This window comes from Scyliorhinus torazame, chromosome 8 (genome assembly GCF_047496885.1).
Source record: "Scyliorhinus torazame isolate Kashiwa2021f chromosome 8, sScyTor2.1, whole genome shotgun sequence".
Lineage (NCBI taxonomy): Eukaryota > Metazoa > Chordata > Chondrichthyes > Carcharhiniformes > Scyliorhinidae > Scyliorhinus > Scyliorhinus torazame.
Window position 1 is genome coordinate 145,826,720 of NC_092714.1, and position 19,112 is coordinate 145,845,831.

The window sequence follows — 19,112 nt, forward strand, 5'->3', positions numbered from 1 at the left end:
GCGCAAATCAGACGGGCATCGCGCCGCCCCAAAGGTGCGGAATGCTCCGCATCTTTGGGGGCCGAGCCCCAACATTGAGGGGCTAGGTCGGCGCCGGACGAATTTCCGCCCTGCCAGCTGGCATAAAAGGCCTTTGGTGCCCCGCCAGCTGGCGTAGAAATGACATCTCCGGGCGGCGCATGCGCGGGAGCATCAGCGGCCGCTGACAGTTTCCCACGCATGCGCAGTGGAGGGAGTCTCTTCTGCTTCCGCCATGGTGGAGACTGTGGCGGAGGCGGAAGGGAAAGAGTGCCCCCACGGCACAGGCCCGCCCGCGGATCGGTGGGCCCCGATCACGGAGCCCCGATCGGGGGCCAGGTCACCGTGGGGGCACTCCCCGGGGCCAGATCGGCCCGCGCCCCCCCCAGGACCCCGGAGCCCGCCCGCACCGCCTTGTCCCGCCGGTAAGGTAGGTGGTTTAATTTACGCTGGCGGGACAGGCATTTTAGCGGCGGGACTTTGGCCCATCCGGGCTGGAGAATTGCGCGGGGGTGCCCGCCAACCGGCGTGGCGCGATTCCTGCCCCCGCCGAATCTCCGGTGCCGGAGACTTCGGCAACCGGTGGGGGCGGGATTCACGCCAGCCCCCGGCGATTCTCCGACCCGGCGGGGGTTCGGAGAATCTTGCCCAATGATTCAGTATGGTTCAGGCAGCACGGTGGCACAGTGGTTAGCACTGCTGCCTCATGGCACCGAGGTCCCAGGTTCGATCCCGGCCCTGGGTCACTGCCCATGTGGAGTTTGCATAATCTTCCTGTGTTTGTGTAGGTTTCGCCCCCACAACCCAGTTTGCAGGTTAGGTGGATCGGCCATGCTAAATTGCCCCTTAATTGGAAAAAAATGAATTGGGTACTCTAAATTTTAAAAAACTGATTCAGTGGGTGAAATTCTTCGTTATCGGTGCAAAGTCCGACGATCGGCGCCAAAAACGGTGCAAATCCGACTTTCATCACGCCGCCCAAAACGTCGCAAAGTCTCCGGCCCGGAATGGGCTAGCAGCGATGTGACGGGATCCGTGCTTGCTCACGTGCTTCACGCCGTGCGGCGTCATAGACGGCTCATCAGGACACGTGTATGACGCCGCACGGCGTGACGGCTCATCAGGACGTGCTGCTCCCTCCCACCCGACCGGAACACCCGACCAGAACACCCGACCGGATGGCCGCCCGCCACTCAGCCCCGAGGTTCCAGTCACGGGATGTGGAGGCGCTCCTGGACGCGGTGGAGCAGAGGAGGGACGCCCTGTATCCCGGACACGGCCGCAGAGTTGCCCCACGCCACAGCCGGCGTCTGTTGAGGGAGGTGGCAGAGGCCGTCACCGCTGCGGCCCTGACACCACGGACAGGCACCCAGTGCCACAAGAAGGTGAACGACCTTGTCAGAGCAGCCAGGGTGAGCCTCCCCCCCTGCCCGATATCCATATACCCCATATCCCCCCTCCCCCATATCCCCACTCTCCATATCCCCCATATCCCCCCTCACCCATATCCCCGCTCCCCATATACCCCTCCCCCATATTCCCCATATCCCCCCTCCCCCACATCCCCCCTCCCCCATATCCCCCATATTCCCCCTCCCCCATATCCCCCCCCCATATCCGCCTTCCCCCATTTCCCCAAGTGAATCCAGCCCTAACCTTAACCTCTGCAATGCACGCGCAACCGATGGCGTGCATTCATATACCTGTCTAACACTGTTGCCTTTTACCCCTGCCACCCGCCGCCCCCCCCCCCCCCCCCACAAGAGAAACGCGCACACAACACCAGGGAGCATGTGAGGACTGGAGGAGGCCCCGCTGATGAGAGGCCACTGACCGAACACGAGGAAAGGGCCCTGGAACTGGCTGGCGGACCTGAGGACCGGGAGGTTGCTGATGCAGAGGTCGGGGGCGTACTAGCAAGTGAGCCACCGACAGCCCGTCCCCATATCCCCCCTCCCCTATATCCCCCTCCCCCATATCACCTGATCACTGCCTGCGTGTCTAACCATGCATGCTTCATTGTGTATCGCAGGACCAAACGTTGAGGCACCCATCCCCGCAGATGCAGACCGCCCGCATGATGCCCCTCGCACACCACGGGAGACGGAGAGACCCGGACCCTCCGACATGCGACGCCCGCATGATGCCCCTCGGAGGCCACGGGAGACGGAGAGACCCGGACCCTCCGGCATGCGACGCCCGCAGGATGCCCCTCGGAGACCACGGGAGACGGAGAGACCCGGACCCTCCGGCATGCGACGCCCGCAGGATGTCCCTTGGAGACCACTGGAGACGGAGAGACCTGGAGCAACAGGGAGACGTCGCCCCCATCTCGTGCGGGTGCGACGACGCAGGCGTGTGCCACCCAGCGACGAGAGGGGCAGCCACAGGCCCCCGTCACAGCCGAGCCAGGACACCACTCCCCAGGACACCACTACCCAGGACACCACTACTCAGGACACCCCTACCCGGGACAGCACTACCCAGGAAAACGAAATACCGGACAGTGACACAGAGTGGATGGGTGGAGACGAACCCCCACCCCAAAGTGCCATGGACTCAGAGTGGGACGAAGAGCACGACACAATGCCACTGCTGTCACCAACACCCTCCACCATCGCAGAAACACTCACCTCGGTTGGGCACTTTAGTGATGAGGCGTCTGGTACACTCACTGGTGTGCACAACACAGCCGTCCCGGTACAGTAGGTGGAGGTAGGAGCAGCAGAGGGGCCGGGCGGTCGGAGGGCAGCCCAGTCCAAGCGAACATCTGCCGCCCAGATGGATCCCGGGTTCCTGGAGTTACCACACCCACCCATAGATCCGATGCAAACACCAAACCGGAGACGAGCGAAGAGGGTGACGGGCGGCTTGTGGCGGCTGCAGTTGCAGGTGGAGGAGTCCACCCGCATCCAGGAGCTGGGAGTGGTGCCGGTCATGCGTGCCACCCAGGCCGACACCGCACGGGTGGCGTCCGCGGTGGAGGCAATGGGTGTGACGGTGTCAGACATGGGGAACGGTTTGCGAGGCCTTGGGCTTTCCGTGCAGGCGCCGTCTGTGGCCCAGGACATGGCTGCCCTCTCACAGGAGGCCATGAGCCAGTGCCAGCGCCAGATGGCAGAGGCGCTCAATGCCATGGCCCAGTCTCAGCAGTCCATAGCCCAGTCTCTGCAGTCCATGGCCCAGTCTCAGCAGGCCATGGCCCAGTCTCTGCAGGCCATCGCTGAGGGCATCGGCGCCAGTGGCCATGTGCGAGCCGGCGTCGCACAGTCACAGACAGGGTTTGCCAATCCCCTGAGCCCCATGGCTGCAAACCTGCAGACCCCTGTCGATACTAGCACGGGCCTCCAGGACTGGCAGCGCCAGATGTCGGGGGGGGCGTCAGATGGCCAGTCCGTTCGCATCCCCCACCCATGGAGAGGCCTGGGGGCCATCGGGCACCCCGAGCGAGGAGGAGGTGCTGTGGTCCGTCCCGGGTCCCCCTGTAGGGGAGGTCCCGGAACACCGCGACACCTCGGACTCCCCCCCATCCGTCCCAGGTTCATCGGGTGGGCAACGGGCAGGACAGGCTGGCAGCTTGCCATCCCAGTCGCCCGGGCCGCAGCCTGGCCCATCTAGACCAGGACGCCCCAGGAAACGGCCGCCAAAGGGATCCCGTGTCAGAGGGCAGGGATTACAGGAGTCCACCTCCAGTTCTGCTGTGCCGTCTGGGGAACCACGTAGAGGTAGTCAAAGGGCCCGTAAGGCCAAACAATTAGGCACTGAGCAAGTTAGCACGGGTGCAGGGCACAGATGAGTTTTAGGGGCTAGGGCACGTGCATGAACTCCTTTGGTTATTAAAGTCAATGTTACACCTACAGAAGCTGCCTTTGTGCTCTGTCCAAAGCGTGCAGGGGTGTCATGTATGTTGAGCGCAAGTGTGTGTGTGAGGGGTGGTCTTACCTCAGCCCCAGGTGAGTCTGCCCCCTTCCCCCTGGGCCACCATCAACATCCCCCCGGGCAGAGGACGGGACCGTGCGCTGCAGTGTCACAGCCGCATGCAGGGATGGTCCGGGTGGATGGTGGTACTGTGGCCATGGGTCAGACATAGTCCAACGATGTGGAGCCAGGAGGTCACCGCAGGGCGGGTTGTCATCATCCTCCATGGCTTGCGATAGACTCGTGTCTACCGGCAACTGTGTGAGCCCGGCCGTTGTACCGCAGGTGGATCGGCAATGGGGGGGTGGTGTGCATGCGGGTGGGGTGGGTGGGGTTGGGGAGGAGGGTGAGGGTGCTGGGTGGGTGGATGGGTGGGGGTTGTGGGCGGTCGGCTGTTGCCATGGTGTGCGGTCTGTGGCCATACTACACGATTCCCACGCCCATCTAGTCAGTGAAGCGGGCGTCTATCAGCCTGCCCCGTGCCCGCTGGCCCAGCCGGTAACGGTGGACAGCCACCCGCCTGTGTCTAGCCCGTCTGCCCTGACCATTGCCCCCATACCCCTCATCTGGGGAGGACTGTGCCTCTTCCTGCTGCTCCTCCACTCCGCCCTCCTCTGCCTGCGGCACATCGTCCCTCTGCTGGGCTATATTGTGCAGGACGCAGCACACCACAATGATGCGGCCGACCCTATCTGACCGATACTGGAGGGCGCCCCCAGAGCGGTCCAGGCACCTGAAACGCATCTTCAGCACGCCAAAGCACCTCTCTATCACTCCCCTTGTCGCTACATGGGCATCATTGTAGCGGTTCTCCGCCTCATTGTGTGGCCTCCGTACAGGCGTCATCAGCCACGATCGCCCAGCAACCAGCCCCTCAGCCGGGGATAGCGTCCCTCGTACATGCCAGTGATGGATGACCGCGACAACACATATAAGTCGTGTACACTGCCCGGGTAACGGGCGCAGACGTGCAGGATCATCATGCGGTGGTCACAGACCACCTGTATGTTCATCAAATAGGTCCCCTTCCTCTTGGTGAACACGGCCCTGTTATCTGCAGGTGGCCGCACAGCGACGTTCATCCCATCAATCGCGCCCTGGACCATGGGGAACCCGGCCACGGCAGAGAAGCCCACGGCCCGGGCATCTTGGCTGGCCCGGTCCACAGGGAAGCGGATGTAGCGGTGCGCCATGTCATATAGGGCATCTGTCACTGCCCGGATGCACCGATGCACCGATGTCTGCGATATGCCGGACAGGTCCCCACTCGGTGCCTGGAATGACCCCGTTGCATAAAAGTTCAGGGCCACCGTAACCTTGACGGATACGGGGAGAGGGTGTCCCCCGCCAGTGCCACGCGGTGACAGGTGTGCCAGCAGGTGGCAGATGTGTGCCACGGTTTCCCGCCTCATCCGGAGTCTCCTCCTGCATTCCCGGTCCGTGAGGTCCTGGTATGACTGCCGGGGCCGGTACACACGGGGCGCCCTCGGGTGCCTCCGTTGCCGTGGGGCCGCAACGTCCTCCTCCCCCTCCTCGTCCTGTCGGTCAGGTGTCCCTCCAGCCTGGGCGGCTGCCGCCTGCCCCTCTGCGGCAGCCTGCGCCGCCTCTCTGGCACGCTCCTCCTCCTCCTCCTCATCCAGGGCAACATAGACATTAGCGACTGCCGCCACGGCGGCCAACATCACTGGATGATCGGAAAACATGACGGCCTGGTTGGGGGGGGGGGAATGACGACGTCATCATTGCCCATACCCCCTCCTCCCCCCAGTCAGGTGGCATGGACCGCATGGGTCCAACTGTTGGAGGCTGGCACCTGGCCAGGTGGACCAACTTACTTGCCCTCGCACCCGCCCTCCCCGGCACGGACCCCCCCATCCTCCTCCCCGGCACGGACCCCCCCATCCTCCTCCCCGGCACGGACCCCCCCATCCCCCCTCCCCGGCACGGACCCCCCCATCCTCCTCTCCGGCACAGACCCCCCCATCCTCCTCCCTGGCACCGACCCCCCCATCCTCCTCCCCGGCACGGACCCCCCCATTCCCCCTCCCCGGCACGGACTCCATTCTCCTCCCCGGCACGGACCCCCCCATCCTCCTCCCCGGCACGGGCCCCCCCATCCCCCCTCCCCGGCATGGACCCCCCCATCCCCCCTCCCCGGCACGGACCCCCCCACCCCCCCTCCTCGGCACGGACCCCCCCCCCATCCCCCCTCCCCGGCACTCATCCTCCCGTCCCCGACACTCAACCCCCCTCCCGGCACTCCCCCGGAGCCCAGCCCACTCTAACCAACCCCCCCCCCCCCGCCCCCGCCGCACACACACACACAAAACCCTGCACACACCTCTCCCCAACACATTCAGACTGCGGCCACGCCATCACCTGTCCAGCGGCCAACCCCCCAGGCCGTCACCCACCTCCACGCTGGTCGGCGTAAACCTTGAGCACAGGTTGACGCCGATTGAAAGGAGGTTTGATTTACGCCGACGTGACCCGTCATCACGTCGACGGGCCTTCGGCCCATCTGGACGGGAGAATATCGGCGGGCCCAAAATCGATTGCCTTGCGCCCACCCGTGCCATTCTCCGTGGTTTGCGGCGCCATTGACGCCCCGCCGACCTTTCTCCCTTCGGAGACTTCGGCGGGCGGCGGGGGCGGAATTCACGGCGGCCAACGGCGATTCTCCGACCCGGTGGTCGGAGAATCTCGCCCAGTATGGTGAAGGCTACTGCCACTGAGCTGCAGTACAACACTGACCTCTTCAGGCAAAGCTTATACCTGCGCGATAGCTGCGGCTTTTGTTTTCAGTGCTGCTTCGGGAAGGTGTGATACATGGATACCCTCACACTTTTAGGAATAATATTAAAAAGGTATCGCAAAAATTATGTGCATAAATCTCTTCAAATAAGCCATTTATTTTGAATTACAGGCAAAAATAATATCTGTAAATGCAAAGTCAGAAATAGAAAAACTTTACAGGCTGATGCACCTAAAATACATCCAGAAAATATTGGAAATGCACAGTTGATAACTGAAAGGGAAGAAACCAATTATTGTTTTGAGATGATGTCTGATTTCCAGCGGATTGATTTCTGTATACGTGTCTCACGATTATGATGAAATAGGACAATAAATATACACTGGGATTGGAAATGCTGCATCGTGCAACATCACGAGTGAGAGTCTCCGGTGAACTTTGCAGAGCTGGTTTCAAAGTTTCTGATGATATTTCCAAATGAATTCAATGTCACATTTGTTTATTTTTGCTGTGATTTTTCCAAGGATGTTTTTGGGGAGCTTTCCACCAGTAATATGGAAAACGGGTACATCTTCATAGCATCATGTAACAAAACCCCAATGGACTCAACCTGCGGAACAACGTCATGCTGCTCGCTGCACAGTGCACCCTGTTATGTACCTTACTACTGGCTTGTACAGTCTTCTGGGGACTGTTTATGGAAAATCTGGATCTCTTCTTCCATATACTCCCAGTGTTTTTGCACCTATTATTATTGCTTTGTATCTTCATAGTCCAGGAAAGAAAGAGAAACATTGGGCGGGATTCTTCATTGGCTGATACCGAAACCGCATGAAACGTGGCGGAGAAATAGGTTCGGACGCCAAACTCGCGGCGGGCGCCGATTTGACGCCAAATCACAATTCTCCATCACCTCGACAGCGGTCCGGAACGCACGTACAGGAAACACCTTTAGTGTGTCATTAGCGGGCCTGACCTGGTATTCTCCGCCTCCAATGGACCGAGTTTCCCTGGTTCATTTGTGCTTTTAAAAATCGTGAAACTGGCATTGTGGCTGATGAGGGAGAGAGTGAGAAAGGAGGTGGGACATAGAAAGGCGCGACTGTGGGCTGTCGGGCTGGACGCTGACCACACTAGCTGGGGTGGGGTGAGGGGGGGTGGTGGTGGTGGTGAGAGGGAACAGGCCAGCTGGCTGGAGTGAGCCCCCATGGGACTGGGGCAGTGTCCAGTCACTGACCGCCATTGCCGCAGCCCGCAAGGCAGCCGTCTTGCTGCGCACCCCACAGACCACCCACTTTGGCCCCTGGTTCTGCAAAGTGACAGCGGCCATAAGGGTGCCTCCACCCAACCCTCCGCCATACCCCTTCCCCCCTCCCTGGCCACCATCTGCCGGCGGTCCACCCTAGCCAACGGCCCCTATAGCCCCTACAGGGGCGCGGGCGGGGTCCGCGGAGCGCACCGCTGGCAAAGGCAGTGCTATCCAATGGTACCTCTGGCAGCAGGAACAGGCGCCAGGGCCAGAGGCCCCCATGGTGCCCAGTAACAACGGGGTCAGGGGTGCAGAGATGGGGGGGGGGGGTACATGTGGGGGCGGAACCTGCAGTGCCAACGGGGCCACCATGTCGCCCGGTGGACCTGGTTGGGCACGGGTGTATGCACCATGCTAACATGTCGGCTTTCACCCTTTGCAGACAATGGATATTGGAATTCAACCAGCAATGGTGGTCTTCCTGCTGGTCGCTGCAGCCCTGGGGGATGCCCTGCAGCTGTATGAGTTGGAGCTGCTCGAGGAGGAGGAAGCTGCAGCAGTGGAGCGGGCAGCAGCAGAGCATGCAGCAGCTGAGCGTATCCCAGAAGAATAGGTGGCAGCCTCCCAGGATGAGATATCAAGGAGACGCCGCATGAGGCCTTGTGTGTACCGGCAGTGCCTGTCATTTGAGGAGCTGCCGGACCGGGCATGGCTCTGACTGAGCAGGGAGACAGTGTGACATATCTGCCAGGCCATGGCGCACGGGGGAATGGGGGTGGTGTGGTAGTCACCACTGATGTACATATTGCATATAGAGGATGTCGGTGTAGGTGCTTTACGGTAAGGCCCCTGTACTACAGGTACGGGGGTAGTTCCCTGCCTGCTGGCTCCGCCCAGTCGGCGGAGTATAAATATGTGTGCTCCTCGTACAGCAGCCATTTCGCCAGCTGCTGTAGGAGGCCACACATCTCAGTGTAATAAAGCCTTGATTGCATCCAACTCTCGTCTTTGTGTAATTGATCGTTCATCAATTTATTACACTAACGTTTTCAGAAGCTGGACCTCCGCATCAAGCCGGATCGCCTGCAGCTGGATCCGCAATCAGACAACGCCAAAAAGGACTTTGAACATTGGCTAGCCTGTTTTGAAGTGTACATCGGGTCTGCGGCAGAAGATTCAGATCCTTTACACCCGACTGAGCCCCAACGTCAACTTGCTCATAAGAGACGCTTTTGTTACGGGGAAAGGGTCCGATTACATCCACAAGCGCCTCTTAGAAGGGGCCACGCCCGACCTCGCGGAAACCAAAAAGCTAGCGCTCTTGCTTCCGGTCGCTTTGCGCTACATCCAGGCCTACGCCCCTGACCGCGCGGCCCACCCCTCCTGTGCATCGTGAATTCCGCCGTCGGCCGCCCCATCGTGGACCCCACCAGTGACCGCCCTCAGCCAGCCCCACGCCTGTGCCGCGGGGCAGCCAACCAACGGCGGGGGCCCCAAATGTTACTTCTGTGGGCAGTCCAAACACCCCCGACAGCGCTGACCGGCCCGGAGCACCTTTTGCAAGGCCTGTGGCAAGAAGGGGCACTTCGCTGCGGTGTGCCAGGCCCGCTCAGTCGCCGCTATTGTTCCAGCTCCCCCCACGTGCGGCCAGTGGGCGCCGCCATTTTCCCCTCCCCGGACCACGTGCGGCCCGTGGCCACCGCCATCTTGTTCGACCCCCACCACCACGTGTGGCCCGTGGGTGCCGCCATCTTGTTCTCCCCAGGATCGTCATGCGCCACCATCTTGTTTCCCCCATGACACTTGCGGCCCATGGCCGCCGCCATCTTATCAGGACCTATGCCCCCCCCCGGGCACCTCATCTGGCCATGCGCCGCCCGCAACCGCCGCCGACCAGCCGCGTCTCACTCGGTCACGATTGACCAGTCTCGCCCACACAACCTGGCAACGGCTTCTACCAACGTGAAGATCGATGGGCACGAGATCTCCTGTCTGCTGGACTCCGGGAGCACCGAGAGCTTCATTCACCCCGATACGGTAAGACGCTGCTCCCTCGCGGTACACCCCGCTAACCAGAGAATCTCCCTGGCCTCCGGGTCCCACTCCGTGGCGATCCGGGGGTAATGCATCGCTACTCTCACTGTCCAGGGCGTGGAGTTCAGCGGCTTCCGCCTCTACGTCCTCCCCAACCTCTGCGCTGCCTGCTACTCGGCCTGGACCTCCAGTGCAACCTCCAGAGCCTAACACTGAAATTCGGCGGGACCCTACCACCCCTTACTGTATGCGGCCTCGCGACCCTAAAGGTCACCCGACCTTCCCTATTTGCAAACTTAACCCCGGATTGCAAACCCGTCGCCACCAGGAGCAGATGGTACAGCGCCAAGGACAGGACCTTCATCAGGTCCAGGGTCCAGCGACTGCTTCGGGAAGGCATCATCGAGGCCAGCAACAGCCCCTGGAGAGCCCAAGTGGTCGTTGTGAAAACTGGGGAGAAACACAAGGTGGTCATGGACTACAGCCAGACCATCAATAGGTACATGCAGCTCGACGCGTACCCCCCTCCCACGCATATCTGATATGATCAATCAGATTGCACAGTACCGGGTCTTCTCAACTGTGGATCTGAAATCCGCCTACCACCAGCTCCCCATCCATACGGTGGACCGCCCATACACTGCCTTTGAGGCAGACGGCCGTCTTTACCACTTTCTCAGGGTTCCCTTTGGCGTAACCAACGGGGTCTCGGTTTTCCAACGGGAAATGGACCAAATGGTTGACCGGTACGGGCTGTGGGCCACTTTCCCGTACCTGGACAATGTCACCATCTGCGGCCACGATCAGCAGGACCATGACGGCAACCTTGCCAAATTTCTCCACAACGCCACTCTCCTCAACCTAACCTATAACAAGGAGAAGTGCGTGTTCAGCACAAACCGCTTAGCCATCCTCGGCGATGTGGTCCAGAACGGAGTTCTGGGGCCCGATCCTGACCGCATGCGCCCCCTCATGGAACTCCCCCTCCCCCACTGCCCCAAGGTCCTCAAACGCAGTGCTGGCGGCGATTCTGGTGTCGGTCTGATCTTCAGTGGCTCTGGGAGCATGTTGAAGTCCTCTTCATCCCCAGGTGTGGGCAGGGGCAGCACGGATTGTCCTGGGCCATGTGGGTTGCGTCTGGGTGCGCCGGGGGAATGGGGGGTGGCGCCGGGCCGAGGGGGTGTGACTGTGTGGAACCAGCTGGTGCCAGGTCCCTGAGGGAGACTGTATCTTGGCGGCTGTCGGGGATTCGCTACGTAGGCGTACTGTGGGTTGGCGTGGAGTAGCTGTACCCTCTCAACCAACGGGTCCGCCTTGTGGAGTCGAACGTGTTTACGGAGGAGTACGGGTCCTGGAGCATCGAGCCAAGTGGGGAGTGACACCCCAGAGGTGGACTTCCTAGGGAAGGCAAAGAGACGTTCATGGGGGGTTTAGTTGGTCGCGGTTCACAGGATCGACCGAATGGAGTGAAATGCGTCGGGGAGGACCTACTGCCAGCGGGAGGCCGGGAGATTTCTAGACCATAGGGCCAGCTGGACGGCCCTCCAGACCGTCCCATTCTCCCTCTCCTCCTGCCCGTTTCCCCGGGGGTTGTAGCTGGTCATCCTGCCCGAGGTGATACCCCTGTTGAGCAGGAGCTGACGCAACTCATCGCTCATGAATGAGGATCCCCTGTCGCTGTAGACGTAAACGGGGAAGCCGAACAGAACGAAGATGGTGTTGAGGGCTTTGATGACGGTGGCAGACGTCATGTCGGGGCATGGGATGGCGAAGGGGAATCTGGAATATTCATCGACCACACTGAGGAAGTACGTGTTACGGTCGGTGGAGGGGATTCGCCCGCCCTCTGGGTTGGGGGTAGGATTACGGGACAGGGGTTGGTGCCAGGGGCATAGTGTTGCCTACTCACCCTGGCCGCCCTGAGGAGATTGTGCAGTTTTTTCTGGCACTGCTGGTCGGTCCGGACGGTGTTACCCACGACGCTGACCACCTTTGCCACCTGCACCCAGGCATGGCGAACGGCGGGGGCTAGCAACCTCCTTCCCGGCCGGGGTACAGGGTCATCCACCTCGTCTCCACGGCATCCAGGAGGGTCACAAACCATGCATCTTGCTGCCATCTTGTTGGCTGGGATGATGTGTGTGTGGGGAGTGCAGTGTGTATCTGTGGCAGCAGCTTGTCAGCCTCCCGAGTGTCAATCGCGAAACCGGCGAATCCGGCACCATTTGTCATTGGAATCAATTATTCCACGCGGCGCCGGTGCTAGCCCCTTAACGGTAGCTGAATTGGTGGACCGGTGGAGGTTTGGGAGGTCAAAGGAATTTTCATATTACTCTCACGTGCACAGGATGTACACCTGGATTGACTTTTTTGTGTTAGCCGTTGCTGGCAGGGGTGGTTGACTTGGAGCATTGGATGGATTTGCGCATGGCCCAGGGGAGGGGGGGGAGGGGAGGGGGGGAGGGTCATTTCCTGCATGGAGATTTGATGTGGGGTTGTTGGCAGATGAGGAGGTTCGCGAGCGGGCGAGGGCTGCCATTCAGGGGTACGTGGAACTAAATGACACGGGGGAGGTCACGGCCACCACACTGTGGGAGGTGCTCAAGGCAGTGGTCAGGAGGGGGGCTTATCTCAATTCAGGCGCACAGGGAGAAAGCAGAGCGGGCGGAGATGGCAAGGCTGGTAGATGAGATTTTTAGGGTAGACAGGAGGTATTCAGTGGCCCCGGGGGCAGATCTGTTGAAGGAGAGGCAAAGGCTCCAGATGGAGTTTGGGCTAGTATCCACGGGGAAGACCGTTGGGCAGATAAGAAGGGGCAGTGTACGAGTACAGAGAGAAGGCAAGTTGGATGTTGGCCTACCAGTTGAGGAAGCAAGAGGCAGTGAGGGAGATTGTCAGAGTAAGAGATGATAAGGGCAGGGGGGTGTTGGACCCAGAGGGGGGAATGGCGTGTTTGAGGTGTTTTATAGAAGGTTATATGAGTCTACGGTCCCTGGCCGAGGGGGAGGGGATGCGGCAGGTTTTGGACAGGTTGGGGTTTCCCATGGAAAGGAGGAGCTGGTTCAGGGATTGGGAACCCCCAATTGGGCTGAGGGAGGTGATGGACAGTAGGAGGGCGATGGCTAAGGTGCTGGCCTCGCGCGTCAAGGGCTGCGTCCTGAGGATGGAAGGTGAGGACCAACTGGCTTTTGCTAAGGGGAGACTCCTCAATGTAATTATGATGCATTCGGAGGGGAAGAAAGTGGAGGTATTGGTGGCGATGGACGCAGAGAAGGCGTTTGATCGGGTAGAGTGGGAGCTATTGTGAGCGATGTTGGGGCTGTTCAGGCAGGGGCTTTTGGACTGGGTCCGGCTGCTTCCGAGGCGCCGGTCGCAAGTGTGCGGACAAACCGAATGAGTCCGGGATATTATGGGCTGCATCGGGACAAGACAGAGGTGCCCGCTCTCCCGGTTACTCTTCGCTTTGGTGGTAGAGCCACTGGCAATGGCGCTTAGGGACTGGAGAGGGATTGTGCGGGGGAGGGGGGACGAGCACAGGGTCTCACTGTGTAAGGACGACCTGCTGCTATATATCACAGAGCCATTGGGCAGTATCAGGCACATGATGGGCATTTTGTAGGAATTTGGCCAATTCTCTGGGTACCAATTGAAAATGGGAAAGAGCGAGGTGTTCCCAATTGAGACTAGAGGGCAGGAGAGGAGGTTAGGGATGCTGCCGTTCAAGGTGGTGGGGGTGAGCTTTTTATATTTGGGCATCCAGGTGACTCAGGGTTGGGCACAGCTGCACAAGTTTAACCTGACTCAACTGGTGGAGCAGATGAAGGTGGATTTTAAGAGGTGGGACGGTTTGCTGCTGTGGGGCGGGTGTAGGCAGTAAAAATGACAGTGCTACCTAGGTTTCTGTTTGTGTTTGAGAACCTCCCAAAGTCGTTTTTTAAGAAGGTCTGCCCAGAGGGCCCACCCCTGGCACTGCCTCACAATGACCATGGTTAGAATAATCTATTATTACCCTCCCCAGTGGAAACTCTTTGGTGTTCTGGCCATACTGTTGATATTGCACCTGATCTTGGCTGAACTGAGAAAGGAGGCATAGTTAGTACTTGGTTTGGACATGAACTGAGAAACCAGTGCAGTAATGTTCCATCCTTTGAACAAGACATTGGTGTCTGGCCTGTTTTCTCAGGGATTTTGGTGAATGCTAAATGCACTATAGGAACAGGAAATTCTCCTGTGGTCCTGGAATGCTGCAGATTGTGAGTAACCTATTAGTCATTGTTAGCTTTGATTTTTTCGTCAGTCTCAAAATAGATAAAAGCTGCTTCCCACATCATTACCTTTGGTGTCCTCCAAGGATCTATCCTTGACTCCCTCCTACTTTTCGTTCATTGTTGTTCCTCGGCAGCATCATCCAAAAACGTATAAATGCTGATCCTAGATCCATCTTGGCAATATCTCTCTCGAACCCTCCACTGCCCGGATCAGTCACACGGCATGTTCAAAATCCAGTGTTGGATGAGTAGAAATCTATTCCAATTCAGCACAGTATTTGGAAGACCAGTCCCATTCTCTTCAGTCCCAATCACAAACTCCATTCACCAGCCACCAATGGCATTCCTTTCCTTGCCCGCTGTCTGTGGCTGAACCAGACAATTTGCAACCTCAGTGTGACATCTGACCCTGAGAAGAGCTTCCAATCTGACATTCACTCCACTTCAGTTACATCACCTGTCCCAACCCCTCCTTCAGTTGAATTCCTCATCTGTGCCTTTGTTACTTCTGGACTCAGCTATTTCGATAGTCTCCTGTCTCTTTCCCACCTTGCACCCTCTGTAAACTGTACTCCAAACTTCTATTGTCCTTGCTCTATTTCACACCAAGTGCTCGTCTCCCATCACTCCTGTGCTCTATAACCTACATTGACTCCCAGTTAAGCAATGCTTCAACTTTGTTTTCAACTTCCTCCTTGGCTTCACATCTTTCGATCTTTCTAACCTCCTCAACCCTACAACGCTTCAATTCAGGCCTCTGAAGCATTCCTAATTGTCTTTGCTCCACCATTGGTACAGTTACCTCAATTGCAGAGGCTCTAAGCTCTGGAATTCCCTTCCTAAAGCTCTCCACCATTCTCAACTCCTTTAAAATACTCCTTAAAAGTGACTTCCCCTTTCCTAATGCCTCCATATGCAGTCTGGTATCACATTCTGTTTGATAACACTCGTATAAAGGACCTTGAGATGTTTTGCTCTGTTAAAGACATTATATAAATGAAAGACCCGGCGGGGGGTCGGAGAATGTCGCCCCAGATCTTGGTCAGTCACACAAAATAGACAATTACAATCTGATTTGATTCACCTTCTGACTCCACCCCCCCTCCCGAAGCCCCCCTCTCACCCTCGAATATTTACATTGATTGCCACCAGGTTTGGGGAGGTGGGGGGAACCATTCAAAAGAAGTCAGCCACATACCCTTCTGATCTCACTGCCTTGCTGCTGTATAAACCTGATAATTAGAACAATGAGAGGGATATGTGCAAAAAGGCAATGGATCTTCTTTAACTATCCAGATTGAGACCTGCGTGATCACAGGATGCACAGCAGACAAGTGTGACAATTATTGCTTTAGGTTCCTTTACTGGCCAGGTGCTTGTGTAAGAGTCCATTACAATAGTGACTCCACTTCAAAAATACTTGGTTTGGCTGTGAAGTGTTTTGCGATGGCCCATACAAATACATATCTTACTTCTTCTGAAAACATGAACATCTCTACTAAAATGGGAACTTTTTGTATGAATATGATTCCATTAGCCAATTTGCAGAAGCTTCTTTGTGGGAAAGGACATCTCTCGAAGGCAGCAAGGATATTTTGTGTTCCTCCTGAATTCAGTGCAGTGTGTTGTGGTTACCAGAAGGGGGCCCTGCTGCACACCTATCCATTCTATAACACGACTTCTGGAAGACAAACCTTTGGTTTCAGTCTTGGGAGAACTAGTATTAAAAACTTAAAATAATGCATCTCATAACTGTCTGTCTGCAGAAAGATAAACTAATTACCTGCACGGGATGCGAGGTTTACGGTGAGTCTCTGGCAGCGATAAATCCAATTTGACATCCAAAGTTACTTCCATCCCGATTGTATGAAAAGAACATGTCCGGATGGCAGGTGGTGCAAAGGGTCACTTCCCCACATTTACTGCTTGTGCAATCATCACTGATGTTTTCAGAGAGAATCCCTCCACATTCCAGTAAAACTCTTAGGAAGAAAAAGTTCAACATTTTGTACAATGCTTCCCTCCTGCATTCCCCATTTTTAAAATAGCCATATTAAATATTTTATTGTATATATTCTCATCTTAGATCATTCAAGCAATAAAATCAGAAAAAAACCTCTGACAAAGACCTGTGCTTTTCTACTTTAGAAGGTCATCTGAAGTGGTAACAAATTGCAGTTTCTACATTTACCTTGTGGCACATCTAAGGTCAATAGATGGACGGGGAGTGTTGACCCCTTTCACACAGCTGGTATCGATCTTCATAAACTCTCCAGCTGTCTCTTGGTGAAGTGTGAAGCAACATGGGCCTACACAAGGACCCATCACCACCAGGATATCTCTTGCACTGCAGCCAAATTCAGTCATCATCACGCTCACTGTAGTCATAACAACTCCTGCCAGCGTACCCTTCCACCCTGAGAGAAATGAGCAAACACCATGCCAGTTCATTAGAACAAATGCCAGGTTGGCGAGGGGAGGTGATCAGAGGGTGGGGAGGGAATGGGAATAGAGAGGATTAGAAAGTGGGGGAGTGAATTGTAATGGAGGGAAATGTTCATAAAAAATTCACCAGGCAGCAGTTGACCATTCATGAAGACGTTTTGCGTCAAATATAATCATCTTTTTGTTCAGACGCCAACTATGAAAACAGAGGGCGTGATCTAACGGCCTCGTTGTGCTGGATGTGAAAATGAGCGGGCCGGTTAGATAGTGGAAGAGGCCAAAATCGAAATCCGGTGGGGTGGGCTGGTGTGCCTTTCCGCTGATGAGGTGGGGTGAGGGGATGGTGAGTGTGTTCTGGGTGCCAAGTGATTGGTATCCTCACTGTATTGTCTTCTGTACTTTTGATACTGTCAATAAACTAAAATATTTGCAGGTTGTGTTTGCAGCTTGCTCCTGCTGGTGGCTGCAGATGCCTGGAGGCTGCTGCTGCTGTTTCCCTCTTTTCTGTAGCTGGAAAGGACAATTTTTTCCAGGTTTCCTGGGTCCTGGAAAACCAGGCACAGAGGGACATTTGAGTTCAGAAGGCAATCCGGTTTGGAGCAAGAAGACGCTGTCCCAAAAGGGCCAGCTGCTAACACCGCTGAAGAAATGCTTTTGCAGATTGCTAATGCTTTTGTTACTGGTGTGGTGAATGCTGCATGTAACTGGAATGTCACCGCAGGTTAAACACGCTTGAAGTCAATAATGTTCAACTGCATAGTATAGTGTTCAATTCTGGTCGCCACACTACCAGAAGGATGTGGAGGCTTTAGAGAGGGTGCAGAAGAGATTTACCAGAATGTTGCCTGGTATGGAGGGCATTAGCTATGAGGAGCGGTTGAATAAACTCGGTTTGTTCTCACTGGAACGAAGGAAGTTGAGGGGAGACCTGATAGAGGTATACAAAATTATGAGGGGCATAGACAGAGTGGATAGTCAGAGGCTTTTCCCCAGGGTAGAGGGGTCAATTACTAGGGGGCATAGGTTTAAGGTGAGAGGGGCAAGGTTTAGAGTAGATGTACGAGGCAAGTTTTTTACGCAGAGGGTAGTGGGTGCCTGGAACTCGCTACCGGAGGAGGTAGTGGAAGCAGGGACGATAGTGACATTTAAGGGGCATCTTGACAAATATATGAATAGGATGGGAATAGAGGGATACGGACCCAGGAAGTGTAGAAGATTGTAGTTTAGTCGGGCAGCATGGTCGGCACGGGCTTGGAGGGCCGAAGGGCCTGTTCCTGTGCTGTACATTTCTTTGTTCTTTGTTGCATCTTGAGCGTCAGTGGAACATGTGGATGCCAGGATTTGGTTCCGGTGAGATTGGGCTGTATGGGATGGCCTGCACAGCTGTGACTCCTGGACGGAGAATGGCACTGATACGTGGAACAAGTCACACATTGATGGACAGATCATTTCTCCAACAAGGTTCTGGGCATGATATTATATTCTCAGGCTTATCCTCCATTTCTGGTGAGGAACCTGCGAGGGTGATCCAGTGTGTTTGTTTTATTTGTGAAAATGAACCGATGGAGCTTTCTGTTGGTACCAATATGGAACGGTATTTACTGGTTAGTGTAATTTGTGGAATGTTGCGTCATTGATTTTCAAATCTTTGTTACCGCTGAGTGTTTAATAAACAAAATATTCCCAAGTGGCTGCAGGTTGCGTGTGCACTCTGCTCCTTGCTTTTGGGTGCAAAACTTGAATACCCAGCATTTTGTTTGCTGCTGCCTTTTCTGAAGGCTGGAATGAGGCAAAGGAAGGCTGTGAACAATCCTACTACCAGTCTGAAAAAGGGGCAGGGAGATTTCTCACTCCTTTACTATGCTTTGTGTTACTGTGGCTTTCAGATCCTGACTGTTCCTGTTTTGCGATTCTACTACTGGAAGCTGACAGAGGGGGAGAGAAAGAAGGAAGACTGCCTGCTACTGCAATGCCTGGGGCTGTGTTTCTGCTTGCAGCTTGAAAATGTGGTATCATGTCCAGAACTTTGTCGGAGAAATGATCTGTCCATCAATGTGTGACTTATCAGTGTTTCTGCTTGCAGCTGCCTCTTCTGCTTCTTTGACCTGAAATGAGGTATAGGAGGATTTTGGTTGGCCAGCTATCTGGCTGAATATGGAGGAGGGTTGCTTTTGCAGTTTGTTGCTATCTTCGTTGGAACTGATGTGTTGGGTGTTCTGGATCACAAAGAGGTCACCAACACTTGAAGTGGTGCAACTCTATTTTATTATAAGGTTAACTATATTAACATACTTGAACTGTGGGTAAATGCAATGCCAGCTTTAACTGTTGACCCTTGCCTAGTCCTAACCAGGTGATGCGCTCAGCACATGGTGAATGTCTGTGTTGTAGGCTGTGAGCTCTGTGCTCCGAGCTGGCTGCGACT

General features: G+C 56.2%; 1 protein-coding gene across 1 annotated transcript in view; it reads right to left on the reverse strand.

Moving 5' to 3' along the window:
- The window catches only part of lacc1 (laccase (multicopper oxidoreductase) domain containing 1), a 70,897-nt gene that overhangs the window by 28,483 nt on the left and 23,302 nt on the right, over positions 1 to 19,112 (reverse strand). Inside the window, exons 4-5 of the mRNA XM_072515534.1 lie at positions 16,434 to 16,659; positions 16,048 to 16,224 (exon numbers count right to left, since the gene is read on the reverse strand). Coding sequence (XP_072371635.1) covers positions 16,048 to 16,224; positions 16,434 to 16,659 — 403 coding nt within the window. The remainder of the gene's footprint in view (positions 1 to 16,047; positions 16,225 to 16,433; positions 16,660 to 19,112) is intronic.